Raw genomic sequence first — 23,465 nt, 5'->3', positions numbered from 1 at the left:
TCTTCATCGCTGTCAGATGGCCATCCAGCCTCTGTTTAAAAACCTCCAAGGAAGGAGAACCCACCACCTCCCAAGGAAGCCTGTTCCACTGAGGAACCACTCTAAACTCAAAAATACCTCTCCCTAAAATCACAGGATCCTCATTGCTGTCAGATGGCCATCCAGCCTCTGTTTAAAAACCTCCAAGGAAGGAGAGCCCACCACCTCCTGAGGAGGAAGCCTGTTCCACTGAGGAACTGCTCTAAACTCACAAACACCTCCCCCTAAACTCACAGGATCCTCATTGCTGTCAAATGGCCATCCAGCCTCCGTTTAAAAACCTCCAAGGAAGGAGAGCCCACCACCTCCCGAGGAGGAAGCCTGTTCCACTGAGGAACCGCTCTAAACTCACAAACGCCTCCCCCTAAATTCACAGGATCCTCATTGGTGTCAGATGGCCATCTAGCCTCTGTTTAAAAACCTCCAAGGAAGGAGAGCCCACCACCTCCTGAGGAAGCCTGTTCCACTGAGGAACCGCTCTAAGGGTCAGGAAGTTCTTCCTGATGTTGAGCCGGAAACTCTTTTGATTTAATTTCAACCCATTGCTTCTGGTCCTACCTAGCTGTTTGTGAGCATTTACAAAAGGACAGATGAGAAACCTGCAAAGCATGGGAACTAGGAGGTAGGCCGAGAGGCCTGCACTAACTTGGCATGACCCAGTTCTTGACAGAGCCCAGTTGTTTGTGGACTTCAAAGCGATTCACTGTAGTGAGAGGATGGTTTCAGACAAACCATCCAGAGGAGACCCCACACAGCCCTTTTTGAAAGAAGCCATGGACTGTCTGTCTTGAGGTCAACGTATATATATCCTTGTAGGAATAGCTAACAGTCCCACAGATACGGCACGTGGGGGACATGGGATCCTCAAGTATGCATGAAAAGCCCCTGTTGGGTGATGGGGTCTCTTCTGACAGTGTTTTGAAGTGAATACTGAATTTAACAAGTCAACAAGATATAAAAGCAGTATAAAAGAAGTTCCATATATCTCAGGGACCTCTTTGCAGCTCTAATTAGGCTGCGAGGGAAATAATTATTTGCAGGTTGCACGGAGCTTCAGGCGTAGATGCAGGCAAGTGATTTAACCCCTCGCTGTTTACTAACTTTTCTGCCATAATCTCCCAGAACACGCTGGGGTCAGGTAGTATAAGAATCTTCTGATCGAGCAGCGCTGTCTGTTGAGGTTATGGCTTCTAGATCACATAGCAGCTGTTGACAAAGGCTACCCAATCAGGTGAGGAAGGTGACTGCCGGACCGGATCAGCCAGAACAGAGATCAGGTGGTTTCGCTGCTTGTGTCCTGCAGTTGCTGACTCACAGAATGGATCATCACTGGGTTTTAGGGTGGCTGTATTGGAAACCTGCCTGATTTGAATCAAGGACATCGCCTGGAAACAGCGGCTGCTCAGAAATGGTGGTAACCGAAAGGTCAAAAACGGATTCAACCACTATTCACTTAGACTCTGGATATTGAACTTTTACCCGTCATTTAACTACACTTTTTTCTGCTTAATTGCTGTGATACTTGTCAGGTTCTTCACTAGGAAAATAACTGTCATGTTACGTAAGAGGCGCTCATTCGTTCGATTTTAATATGGACAATGAGCAGCACAAACCAGGGGGGGAAATTTGCAAAAGCTAAAAAACAAAGCTAAAACATTTACAATATATTCAAATATCAGTAAGAGGTGCTAACCAGGTAAGATTTTAGAAAACCATTCACATGAAATAACACATGTGTGTGTGTATACAATTTAGGGGGGGGGGAGACAAATAGGAAAGAATTTCAGAACACTAAAACATACAATAATCTTAATGGCCTCCAGCCTCTCAAGTTGAAAGCTAAGCGAAGCTCTCTTAAGTTACCTATAAAGTTTTCAGTACTTGCTCTGTCTTCTTCTGGGGTTTTTGCAATTGAATCATTCTAGAAAAGGAATCTCAAAAAAACATCCAGAGCAGGATTTTCAAGGAGAAAAGGGAAAATACAGATCACGTGAAAAGAAGAGAATGAAATCAGGAAGAAGCAGGGTAGTGTCATCAGGCAAGCAGTGAGAAAGGAATGAAGGCGGGGGAAGAGAATTTGAAGGGAGAAACTTCGGTGACCTTTAAGAGAAAAAAGGCTGCGTATGATACATTCTGCTCTGATGTTTTATGTCTTTCAGCAGCACTCCCGTTTTTCAGAAATATCTTTGCTTCGTCCAGTTATCAAAATTTATCATCCAGTAATTTCCTTGACTAACGTCTTCTAAGAAAGTTTCCTTCCTTGTCGATCACGCTATCATTGAAGGATCCCTTTTAATTTCCTGTCCCGTCTTCATGAGCTGCTTTGATTCATTATGCATCCCACTTTTTGATATTCTTCATTGTGTTTATGGCAGCCGATAAGGCGAATGCGAGACCTCTGTCCTCCCACCCGCGAAACTACCGGATCGTTTTCCTAAAGTGGCCTCCACCACCCTTCTCGGTTCCTGAGATCAGGTGGTTTGGATGCTTCCGTTTGAATAAGAGACTCTTTCTGTCCGTCATAACTGGTCCTAGGCGCGTAGCTAGGATTTTATGTTTAGCGGGGCCCACAGCAGGGTTTGTTGTTTGGGGGGGGGGCTGAAGGACCACTTGGTTTGGCGGCTCTGGGCTCTCAGCACTGTAAGGTACCTCGAGTTCCGCAAGCTAACCCCCGTTTTCCAGGGCAGTCACAGCAGCTCCGCTCCCCCACTTTTTTCTTCGGTGCCCCTCGCTGAGAGAGACCTCGTGATTCTCTCCCCCCACCCCCTGTCGTTCTGCACGCCGTGTTAGCGAAGGGGAGGGGGGGGGGAGCAAAAAGACCAGCTGCTACTTGTTCAGAGTGGTGATGAGCAAAGGGGGCAGATTGAGGGGGGTCCTCCAATGGAGAGGCCATACGGTTAGGGTTGCCAATCCCCAGGCGGGGGCAGGGGATCCCCCGGTTTGGAGGCCCTCCCCCCGCTTCAGGGTCATCAGAAAGCGGGGGGAGGGGAGGGAAACGTCTGCTGGGAACTCTTGTTATTCCCTATGGGAGGCTTATTCTCATAGGAAATTATGGAGAATTGATCCACGGGTATCTGGGGCTCGGGGGGGGGGGGGCTGTTTTTTGAGGTAGAGGCACCGAATCTTCAGTATAGCATCCAGTGCCTCCCCCCAAAATATTCCCCGTGTTTCAAAAGGATTGGACCAGGGGGTCTGACTCTATGAGCCCCCAAAGAAGGTGCCTCCATCCTTCATTATTTCCTACGGGAGGAAGGCATTTAAAAAGAGGTGCAGTTCTCTTTCAATGCGATGGCCAGAGCTCCCTTTGGAGTTCAATGATGCTTGTCACACCCTTGCTCCTGGCTCCACCCCCAAAGTCCCCAGATATTTATTGAATTGGACTTGGCAACCCTACTTACAGTTGGAAGAGGGTGGGTTGAAAGGATGGTCCTGCCCCCGCCCCCCCCCCCCCCGGGCCCCATTGTAGCTACAGGCCTGACTGGTCCTGTAACAAAAACCTTCAGGGTAGTCAGGCTGGACTTCTTGGGGTTCGGAGACCAGGTCTGAGGGCAAGAGTAGCTTTTACAAACAGTATCCAAACCAGTATAAGAACTGAGGGGGCAGGGGGATTATACAAGCCTTTTGAAGGACAGAGGGCTCAGAATTTGGTCCATTTCTTTGAGGCTGCTGATCTACATTGGAGAGGAACCGAAGTAGACAGCTCCTCTCTAACCAAGAGCGACCGTCATATTTTGAAGACAGTTTCTAAAGTATCAGTCAGAGACTAATGCGATTTAGCATAAATTTTTATTGTAACTTTACAAGTGGTCTGGAGCTTTGCCGTATAAGGAAAAGGTTGTCTTCCCCGCATGGAAACAAAATAAAATGAAAAACAATTAAGATATCCTCTTTTTAAGGCAGTCCTGCCCGTTTTGCAGTGTTCTGCTGACAGCTATAGCGTCGAAGCACTTGAAAGCAAAAAAAAAAATCTTTTGCATTCTGGGAAAGGAAAGGTCCCCTGTGCAAGCACGAGTCGTTTCCAACTCTGGGGTGAGGTTGCTTTCACAACATTTTCACGGCAGACTTTTTACAGGGTGGTTTGCCATTGCCTTCCCCAGACATCTACACCCCAGCAAGCTGGGGACTCATTTGACCGACCTCGGAAGGATGGAAGGCTGAGTCAACCTCGAGCCGGCTACCTGAACCAGCTTCCACTGGGATCGAACTCCGGTCATGAGCAGAGCTTAGGACTGCAGTACTGCAGCTTTACCACTCTGCGCCATGGGGTTCACCGTGTTATTTTAAGGCATGGATTAACTTCAGATGTTCAAGAGCTAACCTCTCTCTCCTTTTCTTGCAACAGGTGGAATATGTGATTAAATGTGATATGTCTGCGTTGCAAAGGGTACTTTATAGGCACATGCAGGCCAAGGGAGTTCTGCTTACAGATGGGTCGGAGAAGGATAAAAAGGTTTGGATGACACATTTCTTATTTGCATGCGATGAGAGGAGTTAGTCTTCATGAAAGCATGGTTGCCTGTGCTCACAGCATTTGTGTGCAAGGGGGGGAATAATCTAGCATTTTTATGGGAGATTCGAGTCCAAGAGCACTTTAGAGATTTTTGGGGCAGAAGTTTCTGAGAGTCAAGGCTCCCATGGTCAGGTACAAGTCAGAATGAAGGTCCCTGAGCCCTCAGGTCTCAGTCAGAACTTCTGGTGGGAGGGGGGGTTAGAAGAAGAAGAAGAGTCGGTTTTCTACCCCATTCTCAGAGCAGCATACACGTGCCTTCCCCCTCCTCTTGCCACAGCAGACGCTCCGTGAGGCAGGTGGGTCTGAGAGGGCTCTGAGAGAGCTGTGGCTAACTGTCAAGCATCGATATTTCTCAGTAATCAAGCTTTTGTTCTTTAATCAAAAGTTGCTTTATTGTAAAACTCAATAGCTTGCCCAAGGATGGGCTCCTTGGAAGTAATGACATGCATAGCATTGGATAATAACTTATAGGCACACTTCAAAAGGATAGGTTACAGATAACTTCAAAAGGAATAACATAAAGATGCAAATTGAGTTGAGGGTTCAAAGGCTACTCACTGGTATCTCTTTTATGACTAAGGGATGTCAGCTAATAAAAACATCTCCCTTTCTCACACATTCTCTGAGAACCGATAAGACCTGGCTGTGTGAATCTGGGGGAGAGGCACTCTATACCGTTAACACAAGGTTACTCTAAACATCCTGGGTACAGAAGGATTTATTAACGTATCCTTTGGTGAAAAGGCGAAAACGGGGGGGGGGGGGGGAGTAAGAGGGGTGTTCTGCTTTGTATCTTGCTTGTCTGCTGGCCGCCTTTAGAAATAGCATGCTTGGCACTGACTCAAGGTCACCTAGCAGGCTGCATAAGGAGAAGGAACGGGGAATCAAACCTGGTTCTCTGGGTTGAGAGTCTGCTACTTTCAGTGACTACACCACAGTTGGCGCCCCGCTGTACTCGGGAAGCGAAGTGCGTAGTACCTTGTTCTGCAGACTAGCAGGACTAGGCTGCTGAAACAGTTTTATGGCAGTCCTGCTCCTTTTGCAGTCGCCTCACATAGAGCAGACAGACTTTGGGGGGCTGCTTAATTTTTTCTGCCACAGAGCCTTGAAAGCTCACAGTCGCAAAAACAGCTTTCAATAAGAGACCTTTCAGATTTGGGGGAAATGCAGGTGAGGACGTTAACAGGGTTGTCGGCTTTGGGTTGGGAAAGACCTGGAGATTTTGAGGGTGAAGCCTGAAGAGGGGAGAAGCCATAGGACAGGGGTGGCCAGACTGCAGCTTGGGAGCCACACGTGGCTCTTTCACACATATTGTGTGGCTCTCAAAGCACCCCCCCCCCCACCATTGGCCAGCTTGAAGAAGGCAGTTGTCTCCTTAAATCACTTCGCCAAGCCAAACCAGCCAGTAGTTTGGAGAATGCATTTAAAGTTGCTATCCTTTCACCATTCCTTCCCCATCTATTTTCCTCCCTTCCCTCCTCCCTCCCTCCCTTCTCTCCCTCCTTCCTTCCTTCCTTCCTTCCTTCCTTCCTTCCTTCCTTCCTTCCTTCCTTCCTTCCTTCCTTCCTTCCTTCCTTCCTTCCTTCCTTCCTTCCTTCCCTCCCACCCTCCTTCCTTCCTTCCTTCCTTCCTTCCTTCCTTCCTTCCTTCCTTCCTTCCTTCCTTCCTTCCTTCCTTCCTTCCTTCCTTCCTCCCTCCCTCCCTCCCTCCCTCCCTCATCTTGCAACTCTCAAACATCTGATTCTACATGGCTCTTACTTTAAGCAAGTTTGGCCCCCCCTGCTGTAGAGTCTAACCTCCAAAACAGCCGTTTTCTCCAGAGGAAATGATTTTGGTCCTCTGGAGAACAACTGTAATAGCAGGAGATCTCCAGGTGTTCCCTGGAGGCTGGCAACCATAGCTAAGCATTGCCATAGATTGCTCGACTTCTTTATAAAGGTTTCCGTTAATGGCATGTTCTGCTCATCAGCCTCAATGTATCGGTCGCTTTCTGAAATGATGATGTAAGCTTTTTATAAATAATTTTTCCCTTTCAACGTTTTTGAGCACAGTGATAAATCAGCAACCAGTTCGTTCGGGGAGAAGCTGGCGAATAACACTGTCCTGTTCTTGCAGGGTAAAGGTGGTACGAAAACACTCATGAACACCATTATGCAGTTGAGGAAGATCTGCAACCATCCGTACATGTTTCAGCACATAGAGGTAACGAAGCATTTTGTAGCCATCTTCAAGAGGGGATTGGATCAACATCTGGAGCAGAGGTCCATCAGTTGCTATTAGCCACAGCATATTGTTGGAACTCTCTGTCTGGGACAGTGATGCTCTATATCTTTGGTGTTTGTGGGGGGGCACAGTGGAAGGGCTTCTAGTGTCCTGGCCCCACTGATGGACCTCCTGATGGCACCTGGGGTTTTTTGGTCACTGTGTGACACAGAGTGTTGGACTGGATGGGCCACTGGCCTGATCCAACAGGGCTTCTCTTATGTTCTTATGTGACACAGAGTGTTGGACTGGATGGGCCATTGGCCTCATTCAAAATGGCTTCTCTTATGTTCTTAAGAGCTCTGGTACTGGGCAGAATGGTGAAGAAAGCAGAGCATCTGGGGACTCCTGGTTTACGGGATACATCATCCTGTTGATTATATTGATTAACAGTCTATTATTTGCCTTGAAGCAGGCTATAAATAAGTGAATATATCTGATTCCCACTGCAGAGTTCCTGTACACACTGTGGGGGTCTCTCCAGGGCTATGGAATATGTTTCTGCAAACTTGGAGGGTTTGTAGAAAAATCTTAAAGCTTTTTTAAAAATTGGGAGATTACCTCCCCAAAATTACAGGGCCTTTTGTAGGCTTTTGGTGGATTGGCTACATCAGGGGAGGGTGACCTAATCTGCAGAGGAGTTCCTGCTACAAAAGAAAAAGCCCAATCAACAAGCAAAGGAGACCTGGGGTAATGATATGTCTGTAAAATGAAAGAAAAGCCCCAGGGTAACAAAATATCTGAATACTTAACACAAGTATTTGACATCTGTAATTAAGAAAGGTAAATACGTTCAAAACCCTTGGGGAAGCTTGGAGACTATTTAAAACTATAATCCTAGAAGCTCAGATAAAATACATACCACAAGTTAGGAAAGGCACAAACAGGCATAAGAAAAGGCCTGCATGGTTAACAAACAAAGTAATGGAAGCTGTAAAAGGTAAGAAGGACTCCTTTAAGTGGTGGAAAACCAGTCCAAGTGAGATTAGTAAAAGGGAACACAGGCTGTGGCAAATCAAATGCAAGGACTGTGATCAGGCAGGCAAAAAGGGACTATGAGGAGCATATTGCAAAAAACAAAAACCAACAATAAAAATTTCTTCAAATATATTAGAAGTAGGAAACCAGCCAGGGAGGCAGTGGGGCCCTTGGATGACCATGGGGTAAAAGGATTACTGAAGGAGGATAGGGAAATGGTTGAGAAGCTGAATGCATTTTTTGCCTCCGTCTTCACTGTGGAAGATGAGAACTTTTTGCCCGCCCCAGAACCACTAATTTTGGAAGGGGTGTTGAAAGACCTGAGTCAGATTGAGGTGACAAAAGAGGAGGTCCTACAACTGATAGACGAATTAAAAACTAATAAGTCACCGGGTCCGGATGGCATTAGGGTTGCCAATCCCAGGTGGGGGCAGGGAATCCCCCGGTTTGGAGACCCTCCCCCCGCTTCAGAGTCGCCAGAAAGCTGGGGGAGATGAGGGAAATGTCTGCTGGGAACTCTGTTATTCCCTATGGAGATTTATTCCCATAGGTAATCATGGAGAATTGATCTGCGGGTATCCGGGGCTCTGGGGGGGCTGTTTTTTGGGGTAGAGACACCAAATTTTCAGTATAGAATCTAGTGCCTCTCCCCAAAATACCCCCCAAGTTTCAAAAAGATTGGACCAGGGGGTCCAATTCTATGAGCCCCAAAAGAAGGTGCCCCATCCTTCATTATTTCCTATGGAAGGAAGGAATTGAAAAGGTGTGCCGTCCCTTTAAATGTGACGGCCAGAACTCCCTTGGAGTTCATTTATGCTTGTCACACCCTTGTTCCTGGCTCCACCCCCAAAGTCCCCAGATATTTCTTGAATTGGACTTGGCAACCCTAGATGGCATACATCCTAGAGTTCTGAAAGAACTCAAAGTTGAACTTGTGGATCTTCTAACAAAAATCTGTAATCTTTCATTGAAATCTGCCTCCGTTCCTGAGGACTGGAAGGTAGCAAATGTCACCCCATCTTTAAAAAGCGTTCCAGAGGAGATCCGGGAAATTACAGGCCAGTCAGTCTGACTTCAATACCGGGAAAGTTGGTAGAAACCATTATCAAGGACAGAATGAGTAGGCACATTGATGAACACGGGTTATTGAGGAAGACTCAGCATGGGTTCCGTAAGGGAAGATCTTGCCTCACTAACCTGTTACATTTCTTTGAGGGGGTGAACAAACATGTGGACAAAGGAGACCCGATAGATGTTGTTTACCTTGACTTCCAGAAAGCTTTTGATAAAGTTCCTCATCAAAGGCTCCTTAGAAAGCTTGAGAGTCATGGAGTAAAAGGACAGGTCCTCTTGTGGATCAAAAACTGGCTGAGTAATAGGAAGCAGAGAGTGAGTATAAATGGGCAGTCTTCTCAGTGGAGGACGGTAAGCAGTGGGGTGCCGCAGGGCTCGGTACTGGGTATATATAATTTTTTTTGGCCACTGTATGACACAGAGTGTTGGGCTGGATGGCCATTGGCCTGATCTAACATGACTTCTCTTATGTTCTTAAGAACAATATGTCAAGTAACAAAGCCCACTATTAGAAGGAAAATTCTACAAACAACAATGTAATACAACAAGCAGTGTGACACAGTGCAGTAACTCAGTAAAATTGCAAGTTGCTCTTAACAAATAGATATCAAATAGATATCAAGCCAGTCCAAAAGTGTAGCTCAGCCAGCAGTATTCTTCTCTGGCCACTTCAGACTTGACCATCTTAAAGAAGGAGAGCTGTACCGGTGATCAGTAATATCTGGTTTCGGGTGGCCTTAGTCTTCAGCTCGCATAAGTCTCAGAGCAATGTCCCCATGTCTGAAATATATTCCAAGAGGGGAAAAAATATTCTGGCTGTCAGGATGTCTGTCGCCTTCCTTTGGATTGAAATATCCTTCTACACCTAAGCTCAGCGTCCTATAGCATGGGGCAGATGGCTCTTAAAGCAGGTTTTGGTATTTGAGCTACTCTTTCCTCCATCATTCAAAACTTTGCTTGGTCATAGTACTGCAAGAAGACGAAGACTGCAGATTTATACCCCGCCCTTCCCTTACAGTCTCCTATACCTTCCCTCTCTCCCAGTTTGAGAACCCAAAGATTTTTTTTGTAATTTAATAAAAATTTTGAGTATATACAAAAATGTCTTCAAAACAATGCTAAAAATACCAATATCTACCTACCTGCCTACCTACGTGTGTGTGTGTGTATACATGCAGTATAAACATAAAGCTAAAACTTTAGAAACTACAAATCAGCATTTTCCCTCTGTTTATTCTAGCGTATACCCAAGCTCTTGTATCTGTGTCCAGAGGTTCAGGATAATAACAACAGGGTGTCCTATTCCTTTAATTTTCTTAGGAGTTTTAAATGCATCTTTCCAAGGTATATATTCTAGATAATTAGTTCACAGGTATAGATAAGGTTTGCAGGTTTTCGAAAAGATTTCACCTTGTTGTTCTAGATAATCTAAAATGGGATTACAAACAGTTTCAGACACAAAGATTAAGCAGGCACGTGCGATCCTAGTGCGCTGTCTGTAGTGTAGTGTTAAGACAAGGAATTCAGTGGGTGATGGAGTCTTGCAGACATACAGTTCATAAGACTTCAAAGGTTTGCACCCATGAAATTGATGGACCCTTCCCTTCCTGTCATTCATCTTCAAATGCACATCCCTTGCACAAAAAAGCCAGCTGGAGTGTTTCACATTCCCGCAGCCTTAGTTGTAAAGGGGCAAAATAGCAGTCGCATCGATTGCCAAGCTGCGTGCAGCACCGTTCCTCTCGTCCAAACGTTCACCACTCTCCAACATTCCAGGGGTTGTCCGTTTGCCCTCTCTGCAGCCGGGCTCCGCCTCCTCACGCCAGTGTTCTCACCTTTCGTTGCAGGAATCCTTTTCCGAGCACTTAGGCTTCACTGGAGGGATCGTGCAAGGGTAAGTGAGCTTTGAAGGAGTTTTGAAGGAGGTTTTGCTATTGGAGCTACCCTTTCCTCTAGGGCTGCTAAGACCCCAGGCAGGGCAGGGGTTGCCCTGCCCTGGAGGTTCCCAACCTGCCGGTCCACATTGGGCCAGTGGGGGAAATCCCCCAGTGTCGCCAGCACGGTGACGTCACCTGCGAGTGAAGACATCGTGCGGCTGCCACTCTAGGCATTTCCGGGGAAACTATGGTTTCTCCTGGATGCTCTAGCCATTTGGGAGGGAAAACTCTATGGTACACCATAGAGTTTTCCCTTCCCAAATGGCTAGAGCATCCAGGAGAAACCATAGAGTTTTCCTGGAAACGCCCAGAGCGGCCGCCGCATGACGCCATCGCGCTACGCACACACAAGGAAAGTTCCCCCGCCAGAGGCTGCGAGGGACTTGGCAACACTACTTTCCTCCCTCATTCAAAACTTTGCTTGGTTATAGTACTCTGAAAAGACCAAAAAGCTGCTTCGCCCAGCTGCCTTTCCAAGCCTGGACTGCTTTCTTAGGGAATACTCAGTAGTCTGGATCTGTACAATTGTAAACTCTGAGAACTGGACGTTGGTGACCAGAGGATTGTAGCTGTTGTTCCCCGTTTTGAGAGGCTCCAGTGCTGTCTGGCCAGCCAGGGCTGGAAACACAACGTGACTGACAATCTAATGGCATACAGATTTCCCCGAGAAACAGTTTGCCCGCTGTCGGTGACCTCCCTCTTCCACGCGACCTGTTCTGGGGTGTCCTCTCAAATATGGATGTCACTGACGCTGCCATGTGCCATGCGCCAGCACCTTCCCATGTGCAGGGCAGGCGTGCATGCTTTACTCGGCAGGTCAGAAGAAAGGCAGGCTTGCTTGAAAACAGAATTTTAAAGCTGCAGTGCTGAAGGAATGACGTTTTTTCTGTTTTTCCTCTTTTGTCTGCAAACCAGGCTCGACTTGTATCGCGCTTCTGGCAAATTTGAGCTCCTGGACCGGATTTTGCCCAAGCTGCGAGCCACCAACCACAAGGTGCTGCTGTTCTGCCAGATGACCTCCCTCATGACCATCATGGAAGACTACTTTGCTTACCGTGGCTTCAAATACCTCAGGCTAGATGGTGAGTTTTGCGCTGAAGCCAGTAACACAGCCCTTCTGGTGTGCGGAGGCCATTCTTCAAACCTCGGAGTAATCGCTGTATAGTCAAAGAAGAAGACTGGAGATTTATACCCCACCCTCCTCTCTAAATCAGAGACTCAGAGTGGCTTACAATCTCCTTTATCTTCCTCCCCCACAACAGACACCCTATGCGGTGGGTGGGGCTGAGAGGGCTCTCACAACAGCTGCCCTTTCAAGGACAGAGTCTCCGAGCGCCCTACAATCTCCTATATCTTCTCCCCCCACAATAGACACCCTGTGAGGTGGGTTGAGCGGAGAGGGCTCTCACAGCAGCTGCCCTTTCAAGGACAACACCTGCCAGAGCTATGGCTGACCCAAGGCCATTCCAGCAGGTGCAAGTGGAGGAGTGGGGAATCAAACCCGGTTCTTCCAGATAAGAGAGGTCTGGCTGACCCAAGGCCATTCCAGCAGGTGCAAGTGGAGGAGTGGGGAATCAAACCCGGTTCTCCCAGATAAGAGAGCTCTGGCTGACCCAAGTCCATTCCAGCAGCTGCAAGTGGAGGAGTGCGGAATCACACCCGGTTCTTCCAGATAAGAGAGCTCTGGCTGACCCAAGGCCATGCCAGCAGGTGCAAGTGGAGGAGTGGGGAATCAAACCCGGTTCTTCCAGATAAGAGAGCTCTGGCTGACTCAAGGCCATTCCAGCAGTTGCAAGTGGAGGAGGGGGGAATCAAACCTGGTTCTCCCAGATAAGAGAGCTCTGGCTGACCCAAGGCCATTCCAGCAGGTGCAAGTGGAGGAGGGGGGAATCAAACCCGGTTCTTCCAGATAAGAGAGCTCTGGCTCACCCGAGGCCGTTCCAGCAGGTGCAAGTGGAGGAGGGGGGAATCAAACCCGGTTCTCTCAGATAAGAGAGCTCTGGCTGACCCAAGGCCATTCCAGCAGGTGCAAGTGGAGGAGGGGGGAATAAAACCCGGTTCTCCCAGATAAGAGAGCTCTGGCTGACCCAAGGCCATTCCAGCAGGTGCAAGTGGAGGAGTGGGGAATCAAACCCGGTTCTCCCAGATAAGAGAGCTCTGGCTGACCCAAGGCCATGCCAGCAGGTGCAAGTGGAGGAGTGGGGAATCAAACCCGGTTCTCCCAGATAAGAGAGCTCTGGCTGACCCAAGGCCCTTCCAGCAGGTGCAAGTGGAGGAGTGGGAATCCAACCCGGTTCTTCCAGATAAGAGTCCGCGCACTTCACCACTACACCAAACTGGCTCTCATCTGGGTCTGGAACCATCAGAGGAGGCAAGAGACGGGAGTCCTGGTTCATGGTGATTGGCTAGGGATGCTCTTCTCATAGATTGTATTGGAAGTCATGTGCATGCATAGCTACACCCCAGGATGTCAGAGCCCTGGCTGGGCCAGCAGCAGAAGCAGTGTGTGCCACCCTGGCAAGGCCATTCTACTCCTTGGTAGTGCTCACCTTCAGGCCACTGGCCTTTGACAGAAAGAAGAAGAAGATCCTGGATTTATATCCCGCCCTCCACTCCGAAGAGTCTCAGAGCGGCCTACAATCTCCTTTCCCTTCTTCCCCCACAACAGACACCCTGTGAGGTGGGTGGGGCTGAGAGGGATCTCACAGCAGCTGCCCTTTCAAGGACAGAGACTCAGAGCGCCCTACAATCTCCTTTCCCTTCCCGTCCCCCCAATGGACATCCTGTGAGGCAGGTGGGGCTGAGAGAGCTCTCCCAGAAGCTGCCCTTTCAAGGACTGCTTTGCCAGAGCTCTGGCTGATCCAAGGCCGTTCCAGCAGGTGCAAGTGGAGGAGGGGGGAATCAAACCCGGTTCTCCCAGATAAGAGTCCGCGCACTTAAGCACTACACCAGACTGGCTCTCCAGAAAGCAGGGGTAGATGCCAGGCACTCAGTCGTGGGAGGGCATCAGAAGCAGATGTTTGTAGGGAAGGTGCAGAAGAGCGTGGCTTGGAACAGCTGGCCTGCCCATGGCAGTGCTAGGACATGGTCCACATGAGCAGTGCAGCTTTTCCATTCACCTGTGGCCTTATTTTATGTATGGTGTGGGCTGAAGCCAAAGCCCACGCCCCCCCCCCCCCCCCCCCCGAGCAAGCACTCGTGCAACTTCTTGGTTTCTCACACCGAACAAATCGGCTGCATCTGAACTTTGCCTTCAGATCTCCAAATGGCACCCCAGGCCGTAGAAAATAGTAAATAGTCATGATTCAGCATGAGGCTCTGGAATCTGAATTTGGCAAAGTTTGGTTCCCTCTCCAGAGCTCTCCCTTTTAAGACCTGGCTGAGAGAGTAACTTCATGATGAATGTTAATTTCTTCCCTGAATGTTAATTTCTTCCCTGCTAATTTCTTCTTCTTCTGCACATGGCCAGGGGTTTCAAGAACAGTAATAGGATGCCTGGAAGATTAAAATGTTCACCTGTTGGCTCACACAAGTACATATGAACATATGAAGCTGCCTTCTACTGAATCAGACCCTCAGTCCACCAAAGTCAGTCTTGTCTACTCAGACTGGCAGCCGCTCTCCAGGGTCTCAAACTGAGGTTTTTCACACCTGTTTGCCTGGACCCTTTTTTGGAGATGCCGGGGATTGAACCTGGGACCTTCTGCTTCCCATGCAGATGCTCTACCACTGAGCCACAGCCCCATTCATGGCTCTCCAGGGTCTCAAGCTGAGGTTTTTCACGCCTACTTGCCTGGACCCTTCTTCGTTGGAGATGCCGGGGACTGAACCTGGGACCTTCTGCTTACCAAGCAGATGCTCTGCCACTGAGCCACAGTCCCTCCCTTGTAATTTTTCATCAGAAACCAGTGGGTGATTCAGAGTATTCTACTGGCATAATACTAGTAAAAAAATGAGTGTAAGACAGTATGCTGTACCAGGTATTTCTCTTACACTGTTTAAACTGAAAAAGGAGGGGGAGAAAGCAGGAGGCGCCAGAAATGGCTGCCATCCAATTCTAGCACACTCAGAGAACTATTAATGACATGCTGTGGACACAGCTGTTATTCAAACAGAATTTTATCTCTCCTGAGGATTCAGTATCAGATCAGCCCTTTTGATACCCCTCCTACCATGCAGAAGAGACATAAATTAGAATTGGAATGTTGGTTTGGATTTGACTGGCAAACAAGGGAATCCATCACTTTTATTTGGACTTGAGGTTTTATTCACACACATACACCCCTGCATTTATAAACGAATTATAAATGTCCACATGACTTATTAGACAATTCCTGAAAAATACTAATTATAACACTTAAACGGCCAAGCTTGTCTATTGCTGTCTTGGCTGTGGCATCCGTTACTGGGTTGCTGTTTTAAACCGTGCCTCTTTATAAAAGGAAGATTTTTCCATGGAAAAATAAGGCAAGTGGAAAACTTTCTGCCTCACATCTCTCTGGACCGCTGTTAAAACAGCAGCCCCCCCTCCATCTGTTGAGTGAAGAGGAAGAGTGCAGATTTATACCCCACACTTCTCTCTGAATCAGAGACTCAAGAGCGGCTCACAATCTCCTATATCTTCTCCTCACACAACAGACACCCTGTGAGGTGGTTGGGGCTGAGAAGAAGAGTGCAGATTTATATCCCACCCTTCTATCTGAATCAGAGACTCAAGACGGCTCACAGTCTCCTATATCTTCTCCCCGCACAACAGACACCCTGTGAGGTGGGTGGGGCTGAGAGGGCTCTCACAGCAGCTGCCCTTTCAAGGACAACTCCTACGAGAGCTATTGCTGACCCAAGGCCATTCCAGCAGGTGCAAGTGGAGGAGTGGGGAATCAAACCTGATTCTCCCAAATAAGAGAGCTATGACTGACCCAAGGCCATTCCAGCAGCTGCAAGTGGAGGAGTGGAGAATCAAACCCGGATCTCCCAGATAAGAGAGCTATGGCTGACCCAAGGCCATTCCAGCAGGTGCAAGTGGAGGAGTGGGGAATCAAACCCGGTTCTCCCAGATAAGACAGCTATAGCTGACCCAGTTCCATTCTAGCAGCTGCAAGTGGAGGAGTGGGGAATCAAACCCGGTTCTCCCAGATAAGAGAGCTATGGCTGACCCAAGGCCATTCCAGCAGCTGCAAGTGGAGGAATGGGGAATCAAACCCGGTTCTCCCAGATAAGAGAGCTCTGGCTGACCCAAGGCCATTCCACCAGGTGCAAGTGGAGGAATGGGAAATCAAACCTGGTTCTCCCAGATAAGAGAGCTATGGCTGACCCAAGGCCATTCCAGCAGCTGCAAGTGGAGGAGGGGGGAATCAAACCCGGTTCTCCCAGATAAGAGAGCCATGGCTGACCCAAGGCCATTCCAGCAGCTGCAAGTAGAAGAGGGGGGAATCAAACCCGGTTCTCCCAGATAAGAGAGCTATGACTGACCCTAGGCCCATGATGGCGAACCTATGACACGCGTGCCACTGGTGGCATGCGAGGCAATTTGGCTGACACACTAGAAACCAAGGAGCGTGGCGAGCCGCGAGTCCTTCGGAGACTGCTGAGCCCGTCTCGGAGGAGCAGCAGCTGCTAAGGTGAAAGCGAGAAGAGGCGGCAGCAGCGCAGCGGGCCGCCGCCTCTTTCCCCGGCTCCAGGCCGGGGGTGGGGGTGGGAGGGAAGGTTGGGGGTGGGAGGGAAGGTTGGCCGACGCTGCCAGCGCCTTGCCTTCACCTGGGGGTGGGAGGAGACAGCCTCCTGGCGCAACCCGTCCCCCACCCAAAGCAGAGGCAGCCAAACGCGCCTCCTCCTCCTCGCAACAGGGCCGAGCTTTGCAACCCCCTTGTCCCGCCCTCCCCGGGGCCTGAGGAAATAGGTGGGTACAGCAAGAAAGAAAAAAAGAGCATTGCAAAAAAAGAGGCAGGGGGGGAAAGAAGTGCCCTCCTCGGCGGGTCGCGCCTTTGCAATGCCGGGGCTTTGCAAATGCAGGAGCAAGGCAGGCGTGTTTTTTTCTGTTTGTTTGCACGGAGCGGCTGCGGGGGGGGGGGGGGGGAGAGGCAGAGATGGCATTGCAGCAGTGTGTGTGGGGTGCAATGCCCGAGGGGGCGTTGCTCTTGGGCCTGTTGTGGGGCTGCCCCCCCCCCTCCTCCTCCACCCGGTCCTGGTTTTTTTTTTTTGCAACCAACATGATCTTTCTCACTTTGCTCTCTCGCTCTTTCTCATGGCCGCCTGCCGGAGGCGGGGTTTCAGATTTAAAGGACAAGCTGCCCTTTTCAGCTTGGAAGAGGAGGAAGGGGGTGGGCGATGTGGGGGCTGTGTGTGGGTTGCAAAAGAGCAAGGGGAGGGGAGCATTGGGTCGCCCCCCTTGGCTTCCCTTGGCAAGCGCTGGAGGAGAAAAAGCGGGAAGAAAAAAAGATACACCCTTTCCCGCAGGGTTACCAATCCCCATGTGGGGGCAGGGGATCCCCCTCTCCCCAAAATACCCCCCCAAGTTTCAAAACGATTGGACCAGGGGGTCCAATTCTATGAGCCCCAAAAGATGGTGCCCCTATCCTTCATTATTTCCTATGGAAGAAAGGCATTTTAAAAGGTGTGCTGTCCCTTTAAATGTGATGGCCAGAACTCCCTTGGAGTTCAATTATGCTTGTCACACCCTTGTTCCTGGCTCCACCCCAATGTCTCCTGGCTCCACCCCCAAAGTCTCCTGGCTCCGCCCCCAAAGCCCCCAGATATTTCTTGAATTGGACTTGGCAACCCTAGTCTGACCTAGGCCGCAGACTGCGCACTGGATCCTTTGTTCCTGGTTCTCCTGCGGCCCCCTCATTTGGTGAGTGTGGTTGAAGTGACACGCGACCCGAGGAAGACTACACTTTTTCCCGATTTTCGACACACCAAGCTGAAAAGGTTAGCCATCACTGCCGTAGGCCATTCCAGCAGCTGCAAGTGGAGGAGGGGGGAATCAAACCCGGTTCTCTCAAATAAGAGTCTGCGCACTTAACCACTACACCAAACTGGCTCTCTTTTGGTATAGTCCTCTAAGAACTCTACAACAGGATTTTGCTGAATGTGACTGCACCACCAGCCCAACAATATTACCTTGTGCTTAGCAGCAGAGTAGGCATCTCAGCCCAAGGAGGATGTCTGTGGTAAACCAGTCAAGGAAGAAATCTCCTCATGCCATCTGCTCAGGTATGCTTTCTGTATGGCATTGCTGAACGTTCAGGCTGCAGGCAACAAACGTGGGGCTCTTTGGGATCACATGACTGACTCCCACAGCAGTGCTCCTCCTCCTCCTCCTTATGTGGCCAGCGGCGTTGGAACAGGAGGCTGCAATCACTGTTCCCCTCTAAGCTGAGTTAGCGTGAGCTAGCTCATAGTTTTTTAGCTTCCACACATCGTTGTCTTAGCTCAGGAAGCGTGACCCCAGACCACACTAATTTAGGCAAGAGCTCCCAGCAAGCAGCTCCCAATTTTTGCTCACAAGACTCCCCGGCTTAGAGGGAGCATGGGGTTGCAATCTGGAGACCTTGCTGGTGTGGGAGCATCAGTGGCAACAGACACACGTCACGACGGCACTATTCCTTGGGTCTCAGAGGAAATGAGTTTCGGCAGCTTGATCGATGAGACAAGCAGGGCAATGGTTTTGGTTTGTCTTCTGATCCCATCTCATTCCCTTCGTTATCCCTGTGTTCGAGTCCTGGAGCACCTTAGAGTCTAACAAGATTTTGGAGATGTAAGCCCTCGAGCGTCGAAGCTCCCTTGGTCAGATGTCAGATATTTCTTTTTATTGATTTATTTATTTAGTGGATTTATAGTCCGTGTCAAGCATCAAAAGTTGCTTTACCGCAGAAATTCAGAAGCTTTACCAAGGACGGAATCCTTGGAAGTAATGAGGTATACATGGTTACATAGTTACTATATAGGACTCTTCAAAGGATAGTATACAAATGCAATTTGAGTCACGGGTTCAAAGGTTACTACATAGTATCTCTTTTATTACTCAGGAATTTAGGCTATTAAAAACTTCTTCCTTTCTCACACTTCTTCTAGGCCTGATAAGAACTGTCTGTGTGAATCTGGGGGAGAGGCACCTCACAGCCAGGCTGTAGCATAAACATCCTGGGGCTAGATAGATTTACTGCTTGCCCAAACATTGTAAAAAGGAGGGGAGGGGGTGGATACTAGCAGCCTGTCTCTGTCTAAGAAACCATCACGGCATTTAGAAATATGCATGCTTGACAGTCCACCCGTTCCCATAACAGACTCAGGGCAGATTACAAGCACGATAAAACAGTTAAAATCCAAACGATAAAACAGTCGGGACAAGCAAACAAGATAAAGCAGCGGGAAAGGTGTAGCGCATTTTATAAGTTAAGGCAGTGGTTCCCAACCTCTTTGGCACCAGCGACCGGTTTTGTGGAAGGCAATTCTTCCATGGATCGTGGCCGGGGGGGGGCGGGTTTTTTGCTGCCCCAGGCTACATCCTGCCCTTCCCCCGCCCCCATGGAGGTTTTTAAATGGAGGGGAGACTGGGCCTCTTTCTGCCGCCTCCCTGCTAGGTGGCCAAGCCAATCTGCCGCCCTCCTCCCATGTAAAGACCCCCAACAATCAGCTGATCGGTGGGGGGGGGGGTCTATAAATGAGGGGTAGGCTAAGATCACAGCCACGCTGCCCCTTCTGCTGGCCTGGGACCCGAGCAGACGAAAGAGGCGGTGTGGCCTTGCTTCAAGGGGAGGCAGCTTCGGAGCGAGGCAGCACTGCCTCTTTCATCGGCCCAGGTTCCAGGTAGGCAGAAGGGGCAGCAGGCCTGCTCTGCTTCACTCCAAGGCTGCCTCCCAGTCCCGGAGCGAGGCCGTACTGCCTCTCTAATCCGCCCAAGCTGTGGGCGGGCAAAAGGGGTGGCGGGGCTCCTCTGCCTTGCTCCGCAGCCCGGTTACTAGCAGGCCACGGACCACTCCTGGTCCGTGGCCCGGTGTTTGGGGACCCCTGAGTTAAGGCATAGATGTTATAGATGTCCTAGATGTTAGATGTCCATGGCCCGGTGTTTGGGGACCCCTGAGTTAAGGCATAGATGATATAGATGTCCTAGATGTTAGATGTCCATGGCCCGGTGGTTGGAGACCCCTGAGTTAAGGTATAGATGTTATAGATGTCCTAGATGTTAGATGTCCATGGCCCGGTGGTTAGAGACCCCTGAGTTAAGGCATAGATGTCCTAGATGTTGGCCCGATATCATAACAGTTTGGATGGTTGGTCAGAGTGCAGGGGAGGTCTGTTAGATGGTATAACCAATGAAATGAGGATGCCCACTTGCCTCAGCCAAAAGCCTGGAGGAATAGCTCCGTTTTACAGGCCGTACGGAATGGTAGTAAATCCGGCATGGCCCAAATCTCCATGGAGAGCTGACCAACGGAACAGTGCCTCTCAAAAGCTTGCACCCCAAAAGGCTTGCTGGTCTTTGAGGTGCTTGGGGACTCCAATCTAGCTGCTCTGCTACAGACCAGCACAAGGCTACTCTCCAAAACTACCTTCTTATCCCTAGGCTTGGAGTTTGGAAGGAGTGAGAGGCGGGTTTGGGAGAGGGTGGTGATATCAACACTATTCTCTTTTACTTTCAGATACCTGATAATCTAAACCAGGGGTGGCCAAACTGTGGCTCAGGAGCCACATGTGGCTCTTTCACACATATTGCATGGCTCTCATTGGCTAGCCTGGAGAAGGCACTTCTGTCTTTAAATCACTCTGCCAAGCCAGCCAGTGGCTTGGAGGATGCATTTAAAGTTGCTTTCTTTTCCCGTCCCCCATCTATTTTCCTTCCTTTCTTCCTCTTTCCCTCTTCTCCCCCTCCTCCCTCCCCGTCTTGCAGCTCTCAAACATCTGCTGTTACTTCTTTGTAACTCTTATGTTGAGCAAGTTTGAGCTAACCCTGATCTAAACCATCTTACTCTTCTGTGATTGCAAATGAATGCCTCTTTTAATGTCGTTAAAATACCTCAGTCGAAATGCAGATGTGATGATTTTGGAATGCAGTTGTGTCTTCACTCCATTTGACTTTCCCCCCCTGCGGAAGAGTTCTGTTGTTTTCCAGAGTCCTGGACTTACTAGGAACCTTTTGTGTTGGAATAAAACCTTTTGTCGCAGAGAGCAAACCCCTCTTTTCCCCTGGATTCTTAAAGGGACCACTAAAGCCGAAGACCGGGGCATGCTGCTGAAAACCTTCAACGAGCCGGGCTCCGAATATTTCATTTTCTTGCTGAGCACCCGTGCCGGAGGGCTGGGCCTGAATCTGCAGTCCGCAGATACGGTGATCATTTTTGACAGTGACTGGAACCCTCATCAGGTAATAAGCAAGGCAGAAGCATGTTTGAGAGAGAAGGATTTTGAAGCATATAACAGCACTGTGGTGAGTGGGGGTATTGCTAAAAAAATAATCCTAGTGTAGGTGGTGCCGTATCAGTGGTGTTAAGAACAGAGAAGGGAGGACTTCCTAGGTATGGTTTTTTTTCTAATTTAACCAATACACATGAAGCTGCCTTCTACTGAGTCAGACTGTCGGTCTGTAAAGGTCACTATTGTCTACTCCAGCTGGCAGCAGCTCTCCAGGATCTCAGCTTTGAGGTCACAAGAACATAAGAGAAGCCCTGATGGATCAGGCCAATGGCCCATCCAGTCCAACACTCTGTCACACTGTGACCAAAAAACCAGGTGCGATCAAGAGGTCCATCAATGGGGCCAGGACACTAGAAGCCCTCCCTGTATGTCCCCCAAGAATACAGAGCATCACTGCCCCAGGCATAAGAACATAAGAGAAGCCATGTTGGATCAGGCCAGTGGCCCCTCCGGTCCAACGCTCTGTGTCACACAGTGGCCAAAAAACCCAGGCACCATCAGGACATAAGAACATAGGAAAAGCCATATTGGATCAGGCCAATGGCCCATCCAGTCCAACACTCTGTGTCACACAGTGGCCAAAAAACCAGGCGCCATTAAGAGGTCCATCAGTGGGGCCAGGACACTAGAAACCCTCCCACTTTGCCCCCCCCCCAAGCACCAAGAATACAGATCATCACTGCCCCAGACAGAGAGTTCCAACAATACGCTGTGGCCAGTAGCCACTGATGGAGTTCTGCTCCAGATGTTGATCCAATCCCCTCTTGAAGCTGGCTATGCTGGCAACCGCCGCCACCTCCTGTGGCAATGAATTCCACGTGTTAATCACCCTTTGGGTGAAGAGGGACTTTTATCAGTTCTGACCCGACTGCTCAGCAATTTCATTGAAGGCCACAAGTTCTTGTATTGTAAGAAAGGGATAAAAGTACTTCTTTCTCTGCCTTCTGCATCCCATGCATAATCTTGTCAACCTCTATCATGTCACCCCTCAGTCAACATTTCACATCCCCAGCTGCCCGATCCTTTTAAAAGGAGTGCTGGGATTGAACCTGGGACCTTCTGCATGCCAAACAGAGGCTCTTTCACTGAGCCATAACCCCTCCCCTAGAAGAAGAAGATATTGGATTTATATCCCACCCTGCACTCTGAATCTCAGTCTTGAGAGCAGCTCACAATCTCCTCTACCTTCTTCCCCCACAACAGACACCCTGTGGGTGGGGCTGAGAGAGCTCTCACAGGAGTGAGACAACTCCTGCAGGAGCTCTGACTGACCCAAGGCCATTCCAGCAGCTGCAAGTGGAGGAATGGGGAATCAAACCCGGTTCTCCCAGATAAGGGTCCACACACTTCACCACCACACCAAACTGACTCTGGATCCAAATCCAGAGCCAGTTTGGTGTAGTGGTGAAGTGTGTGGACTCTTACCTGAGAATTTTGATGTTCCACTATCAGAATCTAGAGTTGTAATTTATGGACCCATAAATAGGATTATTGTCGTCCTTCCCCTTTACCTTGAGCTCCCCTCTGCTCGCTCCTTGCTTAGTGGTGGCCCTTGAGTTGGAAACAATCCCCCCTCATCCCCTAAAGTAGTTAAGTCGAACACAAGTTGCCTTACATGTTTCTAGTCAGCCACCAAAGTTAAAATCCTGTCACGCAGAGAACCCAAAAGACGGCATTTGAAACTGAGCCTTGAATATTAAATAAGCATGAATCAAAAGTGACATCCTAGACAGCCATCGAATTCAGATGTGATATGGCAGATGGGAAAGATTCTTGGTCAAAGGGCTGCATCTTTTCAGAAGCCCCGAAATGCCACATTTCTGCCTAATTAGCAGCCTATGCTGTGTGCAGTCAGTGAAATGCATATGCTCAGTCACAAAGTCAGGTCCCCTTACCGCTTTCCGCATGGCAGCGGATCTCAAAACCTGGTTTGCACACATTCCTATAATTTACTCGTTTGCATTCCCCCCCCCCCCCTTCCATTTGGTGTGGGGGTATTTTGTATTCCTCTGATCGAGGGAAGTATGAATCTTCCTGCCCCCTAAGGTGAGGCAGTGCAGGAATCTTTTATGCTTGTTACTATCTTCAGTTTCCTGTATTTTATCTTTTAATGTCATGTAAATTCCAATTTCATTTAACTGGCTCTTTCTTTCTAATTGTAGCCCTGCTCCTTGGAGTTTTCACCCACATGACTCTGTGGCCCTGTCACTGGGATCAAGCACTAGAGATGTAAAATTTCCAGAAATGTTGAA

At 49.1% G+C, this 23,465-nt stretch overlaps 1 protein-coding gene across 2 annotated transcripts in view; it reads left to right on the top strand.

The window, feature by feature from the left end:
• SMARCA4 (SWI/SNF related, matrix associated, actin dependent regulator of chromatin, subfamily a, member 4) overlaps positions 1-23,465 on the top strand; it is a 138,065-nt gene that overhangs the window by 72,905 nt on the left and 41,695 nt on the right. For both annotated transcript variants that reach the window (XM_060253503.1, XM_060253502.1), the window contains 5 exons: positions 4,382-4,489; positions 6,665-6,751; positions 10,711-10,757; positions 11,716-11,882; positions 21,000-21,163. In XM_060253503.1, the coding sequence (XP_060109486.1) occupies positions 4,382-4,489; positions 6,665-6,751; positions 10,711-10,757; positions 11,716-11,882; positions 21,000-21,163 (573 nt within the window). The remainder of the gene's footprint in view (positions 1-4,381; positions 4,490-6,664; positions 6,752-10,710; positions 10,758-11,715; positions 11,883-20,999; positions 21,164-23,465) is intronic.

The sequence above is a fragment of the Heteronotia binoei genome, chromosome 13 (assembly GCF_032191835.1).
Source record: "Heteronotia binoei isolate CCM8104 ecotype False Entrance Well chromosome 13, APGP_CSIRO_Hbin_v1, whole genome shotgun sequence".
Taxonomy (NCBI): domain Eukaryota; kingdom Metazoa; phylum Chordata; class Lepidosauria; order Squamata; family Gekkonidae; genus Heteronotia; species Heteronotia binoei.
Note: the sequence above shows the minus strand (reverse complement) of the source record. Positions and strands in the feature narration are given on the sequence as shown.